Source organism: Cetorhinus maximus, chromosome 20 (genome assembly GCF_964194155.1).
Source record: "Cetorhinus maximus chromosome 20, sCetMax3.hap1.1, whole genome shotgun sequence".
Taxonomy (NCBI): domain Eukaryota; kingdom Metazoa; phylum Chordata; class Chondrichthyes; order Lamniformes; family Cetorhinidae; genus Cetorhinus; species Cetorhinus maximus.
Genome location: NC_135898.1, coordinates 86,351,865 through 86,366,189, shown reverse-complemented (window position 1 = coordinate 86,366,189; position 14,325 = coordinate 86,351,865). Strand labels below are relative to the sequence as shown.

General features: G+C 44.7%; 1 protein-coding gene across 2 annotated transcripts in view; it reads left to right on the top strand.

The window, feature by feature from the left end:
* The window catches only part of LOC144694544 (cartilage acidic protein 1-like), a 286,667-nt gene that overhangs the window by 126,461 nt on the left and 145,881 nt on the right, over positions 1-14,325 (top strand). For both annotated transcript variants that reach the window (XM_078565103.1, XM_078565102.1), the window contains exon 4: positions 3,173-3,329. In XM_078565103.1, coding sequence (XP_078421229.1) covers positions 3,173-3,329 — 157 coding nt within the window. The remainder of the gene's footprint in view (positions 1-3,172; positions 3,330-14,325) is intronic.

The following is a 14,325-nucleotide window of genomic DNA, read 5'->3' as shown; positions in this document are numbered from 1 at the left end:
CACTCTACTACTTTGAAGAAAAGTGAAGAAATTCTATTGAGTCTCCTTCCCAATATTTATCCCTTAATCAACATCACTAAAACAGATTCTCTGGTCATTATCACATTGCTGTTTGTGGGAGCTTGCTGTGCACAAATTGGCTGCCGTTTTTCCTACATTACAACAGTGACTACACTTCAAAAGCACTTCATTGGTTAGAAAGTGCTTTTGGGGGGGGGGGGGGGATGTCCTAAAGTTGGACAGGGCGCTATAGAAATGCAAGTCTTGTCTTTTGTATGACACTTACAGGAGCATGAGCAATTAGCATTGTTCCCCTCCCCCGCACCATCCTCCCTCACCTGAGGCCCCGGATGGCACTGTGACCTTTCTGTATGACACGTTAGCTGGAAGACAGATTGGCCAGTCTGGCATCTGACACTCGCAGTTAAGATCCCAGACATTTCTGACTAATTGGGCGAGCATAGCATGCTGTGCACGCTAATGACCGTTCATTATCCTCCCTGTCGTCCATGTCTCATGCACTCGATCCTCTCCATAACTCAGCCTGTCAGCTCTGTAGCCTCGTACCATCCAGCATGATTACTCTGAGATGACACCTTCTTGATGGGAAATATATAAAGTACTGAGTTATTACATTCCATTCGTGGCGCCAATTGCCATTCAGTTTTGAAAAAAAGATTGTCTCTGAATAGCGAAGGAGCAGATGTTCATTATGTGCAGCGGAATTCTTATCAGAGATTAATGTGACGATCTAATTTTGGGTATACATTTTTGATTAGAAGATTCATCCTAATGCATAGTGACAGATGCCGTCTGCATTTACCAGTTGTACAATTACAGGCTGTGCTAGATACACTGTAAATCCATGAGTTTTCACAAGGTGTTAACTCAAATCAATTGCTTTGAGTAGATATGGGAGGGAGGGAGGCTGGATTACTTCATGTGTCTGACATCTCCCACTAAAACGTACACAAGCGTCTTGGGTTTTCACCTTTACCTTTAGAGGGACAATGTAGTCTTCCTGTGTGTGGGACTGAGCCACAAAGGGAAAGGTCCTCATTCATTGTCTATACTCAGCTGATCTTGGCATCTCCCTGAGCCTCGCCACCATCAAAGACCTCAGCTGTTCATTGACGTGAGTCGAATTGGCTGAGTGCACTGGATACAGCAAAGGCTTTGGATTCGGGCAGCATCCTGACCTTAGTGCTGAATAAAGTGTTCCAGACTGGTTCTGAAGACTAGCTGCACCTCTAGCCAAGTTGTTCCTGTACAGCAACATCGCTGGCACCTACCTGATAATGTGGAAAATTGACCAGGTGTCCTGTCCATGAAAAGCAGCACAAATCTAATCCAGCCAATTACTGCCCCGTTAGTCTATTATCAATCAAAAGCAAAGAGATACAAGGTGTTGTTGACAGTGCTATCAAGCAGCACTTTCACAGCGCTAACTTGCTCAGTGTCACTCAGTTTGGGTTTCTGCAGGACCACTGAACTTCTGACCCCATCACAGCCTTGGCCCAAACATGGACAAACGAGCTGAACTCCAGAGGTGGGGCAAGAGTGACTGCCCTTGACATGAAGGCAGCATTTGACTGAGTGTGGTATCAAGGGGCCCTAGCAAAACTAGGGTCAATGGGAATCAGGGGGGAAATTCTCTGCTGGTTAGAGTCATACCTAGCACACAGGATGATGGTTGTGGTTGTTGTAGGTCAGTCGGGTTGGTTGGGTATGGTCTGTACCTCTCCAGTTGTGAACAGTGGCTGGGACATGTTGTCTCCCTTTTCACCAATTTTCAAGTTTCACTTCAACCAGCTCTTAACCAGCAACTACTGCCTAGTAACATTAGAAAGATCAATATTAGATGCAAAAGTTCTCAGAATTAATGGCGGAATGAGTTTCATATGATCCGCCTGTCGTTGGGATGTATGGCCTACATACCTAGCATCACACTGGCACTGAAATTCATATACCACACTACAGACCATAACCCAACCAGCCCGTGCTTGCAAAACTCAAAACACTGTGTCCAACATTAGATGTGATTCTGCGATTGGACAACATTTGCTAAATAATCCTCAGTGTGCTAAGAAGTACACGGACAGCCAATTTAACATTGTCAGTTATATATTACTTATATTAATACATAGGACCCTGTTCTTTGCAGACAGAAACAACATGTGCACACACTGTGCCTGTTTCAGTTACACAAAATAAGTGACAGCCATTCGCTAACTCATTCCTCAGGGCAATGCCTTGACCAATCAGGGTCAAACTGCCTGATTTAGATTTCAAACAATGCTTGCCAGTTACCATCAATTGGTGTATTCTCCATGGCAGTGCCTCTACCAATCAGAGTCCACTTGCCAACCAATCAGCAGTCTCTTCACATATGTTGTTTTCCCCTTATATTGGTATTCTTGTGAAGTATCCTAATGAGTGTAAGATGGAAAGCTTCAACATGTCCCTTTTTTCAGCAAGCTATATTAATATAGATACAGTAGTAGAGATATAGTAGTATATATACAATATTATAGATATATTAGTATAGATACAGCAGTACAGATACAGTAGTATAGATACAGAAGTATAGATATATTAGTATAGATGCAGTAATATAAATATATTACTACGGATACAGTATTATAGACAGTAGTATAGATACAGTAGTACAGATACTGTAGAACGGATACAGTGGAACAGATACAGTGGAACAGATACAGTGGAACAGATACAGTGGAACAGATACAGTAGAACTGCTATATTAGTATAGATACAGTAGTAAAGCTGAAGCAGTATAGATGCAGCAGTATAGATACAGTAGTATAGATAACAGCAGTATAGATACAGCAGTATAGATGTAGTAGTATAAATAGTAGTTTATTATAAATTAGACATTCTTGTGTTTGTTCTGATGAGTTCAAGACAAATAGCTTCAGCAACATGTCTCTCTTTTCAGCTATGTCCAAGTTCAGTACCACCAAGCTAAGTGAATCCTCCAAAAATGCTGGTGGATATGGAGCAATCCAGATTTCAGCACCTCCTGCATTAATGTGGCCTCTGTTCAGATGGCTAGTGCTACATCATATCGATCAATCGAAAGGCTTGCAGCCACAATGATGTCTCGATGATACCATTGCTGCTCTCACTCTCCCTTACTTTCTCTGTTTCACAGGGCTCCGGGAAATATTCTGTGTACGTGGCCAACTATGCCAGTGGCAGCATTGGCCCTCACGCTCTTATAGAAATGGATGAAACGGCCAGCAACCTGTCAATGGGAATTGTCGCCCTTTCCAATGTCGCAGCAGAGGCAGGAGTCAACAAGTTCACGGGTAAGAGGCTTTGTGCCATGGTTTAATGTCAGCACACACGTCATGGATGATTCTCACTGATGTGTTAAAACTTGCGGAGACAGTGGGTTGCAAACCACTATTTAAACTCGGTGTTGGAATCTCTCTAGTTTAAAATTTCCTTTTGAAACCAGCTTATAAACCTTCCATCATCGGTCACTGTTGTTTGGAATTCTCTTCCCCGGAGATCAGTGGGGGCCAGTTCTTTAAATATATTCAGGGCTGAGTTAGACAGATTTTTTTGATGGCCAAGGGGGTCCAGGGTCATGGGGGGACAGGTGGGAAAGTGGAGTTTAAGCCACACATCCGCCACGATCTTATTGAATGGCGGAGCAGGCTCGAGGGGCTGAATGGCCTATTCCTGTTCCGCGTTGTTATGGATTGGTCTATCCTATGTTCTCAGATATATTACTGCTTTTCCCTCCTTCAAATTATCTCTCCATTTTCCATGAGGTTGGCTGACGTGCTGTTGTTGGGGACAGACGACTCGATGCTTTACAAGTGTTTTCCTCAACATGGAGGCTCCAAAGTTCCTCTTTTACATACATTAGCAGCATTCGAAAAGGACAGGAACACATTAAGTCTGACCTCTGCCCCTTTACACTGTCCCAGGATGTCTGCATGGTAGAATGGAATAGGCATAGTCAAAGGGCAGGCTTGTGAATGAAGTGGGGGGAGATGCCTAAAGGCAGGAAGAGTAGAAGAAGCCAGCGTTAGCCCTTTCTCCTGGTCCCTTCCACCACCTTTATCTGGAAGTAACACAAAGTCAGAATTTCATTTATATAGCAGCTTTAATGACCCCAGGACATCCCAAACATTTTGCAATCAATAAGGTACTTCAGTCCGGTGACCCTTGTAATGTAGGAAACGTGATTGTCATTGTGCCTGAACAGCAATGAGATCAATGTAAAGACCTTTGCTTTAGGTGTTGATTGAGGGATAAATATTGGACAGGACACAAGTGGGGTTGGGGGAGGGTGGTGAACACACCCAGACCTGTTTCCATTCATGCTTTGGGACATTTGCATTCACTGAGAGGGCAGACTGGATATTTGTGCTCATTTGCACATGTGCTCTCAAGGAACCTCCATTAAGGTTAAATGAGCAGGCAAAGGTCTGGCTAATGGAGTAAAATGTGGGAAAATGTGTCATTGTCCATTTTGGCAGGAAGAATAAAAAAGAAAATGGTGAGTGATTGCAGAGCTCTGAGATGCAGAGGGATCTGGGTGTCCTAGTGCATGAATCACATAAGGCTAGTATGCAGGTACAGCAAGTGATTATAAAAGCTAATAGATTGTTATCATTTATTGCGAGGAGAATTGAATATAAAAGTAGGAAGGTTATGCTTCAGTTGTATAGGGCATTGGTGGGACCACATCTAGACCACAAATGTACAGTATAGGTTTCCTTATTTAAGGAAGGATGTAAATGCATTAGAAGCAATTCAGAGAAGGTTTGCTAGACTAATACCTGGAATGGGAGGGTTGTCTAATGAGGAAAGGCTGGACAGGCTAGGCTTGTATCCACTGGAGTTTAGAAGAGTAAGAGGCGACTTGATTGAAACATGTAAGGTTCTGAGGGGTCTTGAAATGGTAGATATGGAAAGGATATTCCCTTTTGTGGGAGAATCTAGAACTAGGGGTCACTGTTTAACAATTAACGGGCCGCCCATTTAAGACAGAGATGAGGAGAAATTTTTCCACCCAGAGGGTCATGAGTCTTTGGAACCCTCTTCCTGAAAAGGCAGTGGAAGCAGAGTCTTTCAATATTTTAAAGGCAGAGGTAGATAGATTCTTGATAAACAAGGGGGTGAAAATTTATCAAGGGTAGGCAGAATGTGGAGTTGAGGTTAAAATCAGTTCGGCCATGACCTTATTGAATAGTGCAGCAGCCTTGAGGGGCCAAGAGGCCTCCTCCTGCTCCTAGTTTGTATGTTCATATTTTCCTTCCTCATGTCAATTGCTTACAACTGCCCACTAACCCAGTGCCTATTAACCCAATGCTCACTAACCAATGCCCACAAACCCATTGCCCATTAACCCAGTACTCATTAACCAATGCCCACAGCTGATGGTAAGGGCTGAATTGTTCAAATCCCAGAGGGAGACTTGAAACAACTGTCATAATCCATTTTTACAATTTGTATGTTTTGAGATGCAGGCTTTGAATTCAGTAGTAATAAGACCACCGAGTCTCAAGAGGTTTTTTATAAAACTAAATTAAACATTTATTAATACAAGAAAAATTGTAAGCACAGACTTATGTCTACAAGATTACTAACTACAAAAATCCCCTAATTAATCTGACTCTCAGTTACACCTCCATTAAGGCAACAGTAAAACTCAGATTTAAACAGACCTCAGGCAAAGCACATTTGACCTTACGAATTCAAAATGAGGTTCCTTGCAGGCACAGTTGGAGGCGTACAGGCTGGTTAGATCTTAAATGCCTCTGTCTTACACACACAAACTCCTTTCTGTTTATACCTGGCTTTTCCTTTGAATGTAAATTTCCCATTGTATTACTAGGTTTTGAAACATCACATCTTCTAACAATAACATTTTCATCCCACTAATTTTATGACTGATATAAACTCATTGCTTGGCCTCTGCCAGCTAGGTGCAAGATTTCACCCACCCTTTTGAATGCTTTATTTAAAAATGTAAACTGCCCCCTTGAAAAAAATAATTAAATGCAATAAAAATGTAATGAAACATGTCCCCCCTCGTGTGACTGTGTCACACGTGAGATGGGATGTGTTTTTATTTTTCAAAAAACATTTTTATCCTATTTGTAAAAGCTTTAGGAAACCTCATCCCGCTCGCGGAGGCCTTTTAATTATTGGCGGGCATGCAGCCGCCTCTGGCGCGTGCCCACCGAATGAGACAACACGGTGACGTCGGGACGCATGCCCAACATTATCGCATGTCATTTTATGTGCCGGTGTGTTGGGCCCACCCCCGCATGCTGACTGTAAAACCCAAGCCCACGTTTATCTAATTATCATTTCAAACTTACTTCTTTCCAAACATCAAAGCACCCAGACTAGCTGGTTTTAATCCAATTATGACACACGCCCATACACACATACATCACTAAACTCTATTTAAAAAAATAATAATTTCTGGTAACATTTTAGACATTAATCACTTCATGACACCCACAAACCAGTGCCCATTAACTCAGTGCTCACTAACAATTCCCACATACCAGTGCCCACAAACTAATGCTCACTAACCAAGTGTTCACTAACTAATGCCCACAAATCAGTGCCCATTAACCCAGTGCTCACTAACCAATGCTCACTAACCAATGTCCACAAACCAGTGCTCACTAATCCAGTGCTCACTAATCCAGTGCTCACTAACCCAGTGCTCACTAACCCAGTGTTCACTAACCAATGCTCACTAACCAATGTCCACAAACCAGTGCTCACTAACCCAGGGCTGACTAACCAATGCTCACAAGCCACTGCTCACTAACCAATGCTCACTAGACAAGTGCTCATTAACAAGTGCCCATTAACCCAGTGCTCACTAACCAATGCTCACGAACTGATGCTCACAAACCAATGTTCATTAACCAATGCTCACTAACCAATGCTCACTAACCAATGCCCATGTGAGTTGGTCTAAGCCGAATGGAATGCCTGAGGTGGTAGCTGTGGTTAAGGGCTGTGCAAGGTGTTGAAGCAGTCGCTGACTAAAGTCACCAAGAAGTAGAGGAAATCTCGTAAGCAGAGCTATTCCACTTCTGTGTACAGGGGGCTGACCCAATCCACCCTCCCACCAGGATCTCGTCCAAGGCCATGACTGTCATGAACTCCCTCATCGTCGACATTTTCAAGCGCATCGCCTCCGAGGCCTTGCACCTCATTCACTACAACAAGCGTCACGCCATCCCGACCAGGGGGGAATCCAGAGCGCCCTCCGCCTCACGCTGCCAGGGGAACTGGCCAAACATGCCGTCTCCGAAGGCACCAGAGCAGTTCCCAAATACACCAACTCCGCTTAGGCCGACCATACTAACAATGAAAAACCCAGCACTTACCAGCTAATGTTCATTAACCAGCACTCACTAACCAATGCTCACTAACCAGTGCCCATTAGTATGCTGCTGACGTCTGAATGGGAGAAATGCTTCCAAATTGGAACAATATTGCTCTCCCAATTAGGTTGAACAAATTCCCCAGGGCTTATTTCATGATTGGGGATCTGCCAATCCCTCACAGTGCATCATGCTAGAGAAAAGAATAAAATTAAAAAGCAATTACAGCAAGAGATGATTTATACACCCAGCTGACAACACTGGGTCCCTGCAGCTAGCGACTTGCATAATCGCTCCTGAGTTCTGAGCCAAGAGTGGAGCATCTCAGCTGTGAATGGAGGTTTGTTCTGACCATAGTCTGCCTGCTTAGACACTGTGGGTGGGGTGTGGGGGGGAGCGGTGAGCTACTTGTTATATGTCCTGCTCTACGTTATGGCGAAACTGTTTGTTGATGCTGATTATTGACCTGTGCTAGCGATGTGTGACAAAAAAGGTTAACATCCTCTTGTAGAACAAGTGAGATTTACTTGCTGGGCAGAAGATTTGAAAACTTTGCCTACATGAAGGAAGTCTCTATACCTGGGTTGAGTGTGCATGCTGTTCCAGAGTAATTTAACGATTCTGTGCTGTGCCATGGTTCTGATAGTTTTGCCCGTAGGATGGTGGTGAAGATGGTCATTGGCCTGCCTTGGCTCAATCTACCCGATGTCATTCAATCATACAATAGTACAGCAGAGAAGGAGGCCATTTAGCTCATCGAGTCTCCACTAGCTCTTTCAAAGAGTAATCCAGTTGGTCCCACTGCCCTACACTTGCTCCATGGCCTGGTTGGAGCCGTGTTGAGGGTGGACCGCTTACCCATCTGATTGGCTGACAGCCCCCGGCGGTCCTGGTAGCACCATAGCTCAGAGGTGGCACAGCCGGGCCCTGCAGGCAGAGAGGCTGCTGACGAGAAAGGCAGCCATGGCGCCCAGACCCAGTTCAGTTGGGGGGTCATTGGATGGAGAGGGGTCAGGCAGCCCAGGGAGTGGGGGGGACACAAAGTGGGTGGGAGGGCACGTTTTGGAGGTCGGGTGAGGAGGAACAAAAAGTGGGATGGGGGGGGGCGGGGGGAGGTAATATCTTGGGAGGGATGCCCCCGAAGCATAAAGGGCACCCTCCGAATGATGTGCCCTCCCCCCTTCTTGCCTGTCTTTACAAAAACTTTGTTAAAAAACAACCTGCCCACCCCTGCCCGCATGCTCATGCCAACTGTATTTATGGCGTGGGCGGTGTATCATGTGGGTCAATTAGCTTGGTAACAAGCTCAGTTGGGGTAGGAAGGAAGGTAGTGGCTTTGCCAACCTCTCAGATTTTATGTGCCCCTCCCCCACCACTGCCAAAAACATGTCTGGCGCTGGAGGGTGGGGAGTGCTGTAAAATCCAGCCCCTTATCCCCGCAATTTTTTTTCTCATTCAAGTACGAATCCAATTCTCTTTTGAAATCTCCTGTCGAATCTATAATGACCGCCCTGTCAGGCAGTGCATTCCAAATCCACAAATGTGGTGTAAAGTGATTTCCTGCTGTTTCTGGTTCTTTTCTCCATCCCCTTTAATCTGTGCCCTCTGGTTATCCACCCTTCAGCCATTGGAAACAGTTTCTCTGCATTTACTCCACCTAAAGCCTTCGTGATTTTAAACACAGGTGTTTTGCCTGTATAACTGCCCTCAGAAATCCATTCTCTATGTTCATCACTCATTGCATAAAGACGAACTTCCCCATGTCACTCCGACAGTTGTCTGTTATGAGTTTTAAACAGCCTGTCCTACTCTCAGGGGATCATTCATTGTAGTGGTTGACACTTAATATTTCTGCCCTGTTTATCATCAGTTTTTGCTGGGGTCGGTTGAGGGAACATGGTTGATGAGAACTCTTCTGCTCTTCCTCGGGTGGCGCCACGGGATCTGTCATATCAATCTGTACAGGCACACTGGGGGCTTCGTTTACCACATCGTTTGGTAGTTGGCAATTCTGACAGTGTAGTACTCCCTCACCGCTGCACTGGGGCATCAGTTGGGATTAAGGGTCAAACCCATGACTCAAATGAGAACCTTGCCAATGGAGGCAAAGGGAATGTAGGCCTGTGAATCTGTCACTGGGTTAAGGTTGTTGGTTATTGAAAAGTAAATGCAGGGAGCTGGTTCTGAAGAATTTTGCACTGTGATGGGTTCTCTGCGTTGGACTATGAATACAACGCAGGCAGCACCTGACTGGTGTCGCCACACCCCATGGTCAGACAGTAATGTGGAAGAGTAGCACACGGAGGTCTGACATCAGAGACAGGAAGGGACAGCTTTTGTCTCCTTCCTGGATGTTAGAGTAGGGAGGGAAACGAGACAACAAGGGTTACAGTCTGATCGTGGAGTCTGCCCAAGTTTGTGTCCTTTTAAAGTAGTACCACAAAAAGTTCAGGCCCTCTGTCATGGATGTGCGACCCACATCAGCAAGATTCGCTCAACACGCCCATCGTGAAACCACCCAAATGATTCGTTGCTCAGAGCGGTGTCGATGGGAAAATCTACCCCAGATCGTTTCAATAAGAAGCGCCAAATGATCGTGCTTAAAAAAAGGGATAATCCTAAATAAAAGCTGAGCATGTATATGGGTGGGGATTCGATGCCATCCCAAGGTGTGTTTGAAGCTGGGAGGGGCATTTAATCAGGCAGGAGGGTGCCCGGATAGGGATCCTGCTGCCTTCCCCCCATTGGCCCCATTAAATACCGGGCGGGAAGGCTCATGGATGGCCTTCCCACTCCGACGCTAACTGAGGCCGTTAAAGTGGGTAATTAATGATCCCGCAGCTGGCTACTGAAGTGCCTGACTGGCACTTTAATACGATGGCCTTCCCCAAAGGAGGCGATGGACAGGTCGCCCGCCAACTGGAGATGCGGCAAGAGCCCTGAGCCGCGCCCTTCGGGGAAGAGGGGAGGAGTGGGGTTGGCAGCAAGGGCAGGGAGGTGGCTTTCAGGAATTTCTCTCCTCCTTCCTGCTGCTGGCTCCCTTGACCAAGCGTTGGATACCTTTATATAAAGGCAAAACACTGCGGATACTGGAAATCTGAAACAAAAACAGAAAGTGCTGGAAAAACTCAGCAGGTCTGGCAGCATCTGTGGAGAGAGGAAGACAGAGATAATGTTTCGGGTCTGTATGACTCTTCTTCAGAGCTAGTGAAGAAGAGTCATGTGGATTCGAAACGTTATCTCTGTCTTTCTCTCTCCACAGATGCTGCCAGACCTGCTGAGTTTTACCAGTATTTTTTTGTTTTTGTATTGAATCCCTCTGAACAAGGGACCACCTCCAGGCGGACAACAGCAAACCTGATAGGGTTTACATTTTGGGCTCACTGCATGGTGACCCCTCCTCCTTTCCCCCACAACCCCAACCCAACGTCGTGGGTTGAATACCAGCAGTGACCGGATGAGGCCCATAAATGGGCATTAATTGCCTTCCCGTCCTGGGGGAAGAGGTAGAAAGGCAGCTGCCACCAAACCTGCCTTGGTGGGGTGGGCATTAAATTTTGTCCTATGTATGAGGATTCCTCTTAAACACAGAAACATAGAAGATAGGAGCAGGAGGAAGTCATTCGGCCCTTCGAGCCTGCTCCGCCATTCAGTATGATCATGGCTGATCCTCTATCTTAACACCGCACTCCCGCTCTCTCCCCATACCCCTTGATGCCTAGAAATCTGTCTATTTCCTTCTTCAATATGTTCAGTGACTTGGCCTCCACAGCCCTCTGTGGTACAGAATTCCACAGGTTCACCACCCTCTGAGTGGAGAAGTTTCTCCTCATCTCAGTCCTAAATGGTTTACCCCATATCCTGAGACTGTGACCCCTTGTTCTAGACTCCACAGCCAGAGGAAATATCATCCCTACATCCAGTCTGTCCATCCCTGTCAGAACTTTATATGTTTCAGTGAGATTCCTTCTCATTTGCAGTGAATACAGGCCAAATCAACCCAATCTCTCCTCATATGACAATCCTGCCATCCCAGGAATCAGTCTGGTGAATGTTCGCTGCACTCCCTCTATAGCAAGTATATCCTTTCTTGGGTAAGGAGACCAAAACTGCATACAATACTCCAGGTGTGGCCTCATCAAGGCCCTGTACAGCTGCAGTAAGACATCCTTGCTCCTGTAAGCAAGTCCTCTCGCAATGAAGGCCAACATACCATTTGCCTTCCAAACTGCTTGTGGCACCTACATGCTGGCTTACAGTGACTGGTGTACAAGGACACCTAGGTCCCTTTGTACACCAACATTTCCCAATCTATCACCATTTAAATAATACTTTGCCATTCTGTTTTTCCTACCAAAGTGGATGACTTCATACTTATCCACGTTATACTGTATTTGCCATGTATTTGCCCACTCACTCAACCTGTCTGAATTGCCTTGAAGCCTCTTAACACCCACCTCACCACTCACATTCCCATCCAGTTTTGTGTCGTCAGCAAACTTGGAAATGTTACATTTGGTTCCCTCATCCAAATCATTGATATATATTGTGAATAGCTGGGGCCCAAGCACTGATCCTTGTGGTACCCCACTAGTCACTGCCTGCCATTCGGAAAAAGACCCATTTATTCCTACTTTCTGTTTCCTGTCTGTTAACCAATTCTCAATCCATGCCAATAGATTACCCCCAATCCCAAGTGCTTTAATTTTGCACACTAACCTTTCACGTGGGACCTTATCAAAAGCTTTCTGAAAATCTAAATATACCACATCTACTGGTTTTCCCTTATCTATTCTGCTAGTTACGTCCTCAAAGAACTCCAGTCGGTTTGTCAAACATGATTTCCCTTTCATTAATCCATGTTGACTTTGTCTAATCCCATTGATATTTTCTAAGTGTCCTGTTATCACATCCTCTATAATAGACTCTAGCATTGTCCCTACTACTGATGTTAGGCTAATCAGCCTGTAATTCCCTGTTTTCTCCTTCCCTTTTTAAAATCGTGGGGTTACATTTGCCAGCCTCCAATCTGCCGGGGCTGTTCCAGAAGCTGCAGAATTTTGGAAGATGACAACCAACGCATCCAATATTTCCATAGCCACCCCCTTTAGTACCCTGGGATGTAGATCATCAGGTCGTGGGGATTTATCAGCTTTCAGTCCCATTAATTTCTCCAGCTCTATTTTTTTTGTAATACTAATTTTCTTCAATTCCTCCTTTTCATTCGACCCTTGGTTCCCCAGCATTTCTGGGAAGTTATTTGTTGTCTTCCTCCAGGAAGACAGAACTAAAGTAGTTGTTTAATTGTTCTGCCATTTCTTTGTTTTCTGTTATTCTCCTGTTTTGGACTGTAAGGGACCTCTATTTGTCTTCATTAATCTTTTTCTTTTTACATACTTACAGAAGCTTTTACAATCCGCTTTTATGTTCCTTGCAAGTTTACTCTCATACTCTATTTTTCCCCTCTTAATCAATCTCTTGGTCCTCCTTTGCTGAATTCTAAACTGTTCCCAATCCACAGATTTGCTACTTTTTCTAGCAACTCTATATGACTCCTCTTGGATCTAATACTAACCTTAATTTCCTTTATTGCCATGGTTGGGCCACTTTTCCTGTTGTGTTTTTGTGCCAGAAAGGAATGTATCACTGTTGCAATGCATACATTCGTTCCTTAAATATTAGCCATTACCTATCCACCGTCATGCCTTTTAATGAAGTTCCCCAATCTATCGTAGCCAACCCACCCGTCATACCTTTGTAGTTTCCTCTGTTTAGATTTAGGACCCAAATTTCAGATCGGACTACTTCTCTTTCCACCTTCTATCATGTTATGGTCACTGTCCCCTAAAGGACCCCACACAACCAGATTATTAATTAACCCCTTCTCATTGCACAATACCAAATACAGGATAGCCTGTTCCCATGTTTGTTCCTCGATGTACTGGTATAAAAAATCCATCTTGTACACACTCCAGGAATTAATCCGCCACAGTATTATTGCTAATTTGGTTTGCCCAGTCTATATGTAGAGTAAAGGCACCCATGATTACTCCAGCACCTTTGTTACGCGCATCTCTAATTTCTGTTTAATGCCATCCCCTACTTTAACACTACTGTTTGGAGGCCTATAGATAACTCCCACTAATGTTTTACCCACCTTGTTGCTTCTTAGCTCCGCCCAGAATTATTCCACATCTAGATTTTCTGAGCCAATATCCTCTCTCACTATCACATTGATTTGATCCTTAGCTAACAACGCCACCCCACCTCCCATTTCCTTTTTGCCTATCCTTGCTAAATATCGAGTACCCCTGGATATTCAGTCCCAGCTTTTGGTCTCTATGCCTCCGTTATCGCAATCACATTGTACCTGTTAACATCTATTTGTGCTGTTAATTCATCTACCTTATTGTGAATGCTCCATGCATTCAGATACAGTGCCTTAAGACTTGACTTTTTAACATTTTACACATTTTTATTCTGTTAGCCCTCTGCCTTCCACTTTTGCTTTCTACTTTTCTATCTTTGTTTCCCACCCCACTGCCGCTCTAGTTTAAATCCCGCCCCCCCTCCAGTACTAGCGAATACACCAGCAAGGATATAATATATTTTTTTTATTCATTCATGGGAGTTAGGCATCGCTGTCTAAGCCAGTGTTTATTGCCCACCCCTAATAGCCTTTGTTCAGAGGGCACTTAAGAGTCAACCACATTGCTGTGGGTCTGGAGTCACATGTAGGCCAGACCAGCTAAGGATGGCAGATTTCCTTCCCTAAAGGACATTAGTGAGCCAGATGGGTTTTTACGCCGATTGACAATGGTTTCATGGTCATCATTAGACTTTTAATTCCAGATTTTTATTGAATTCAAAGTTCACCATTTGCCATGGTTGAATTCGAACACAGAGCGTTACCCTGGGTCCCTGGAATATT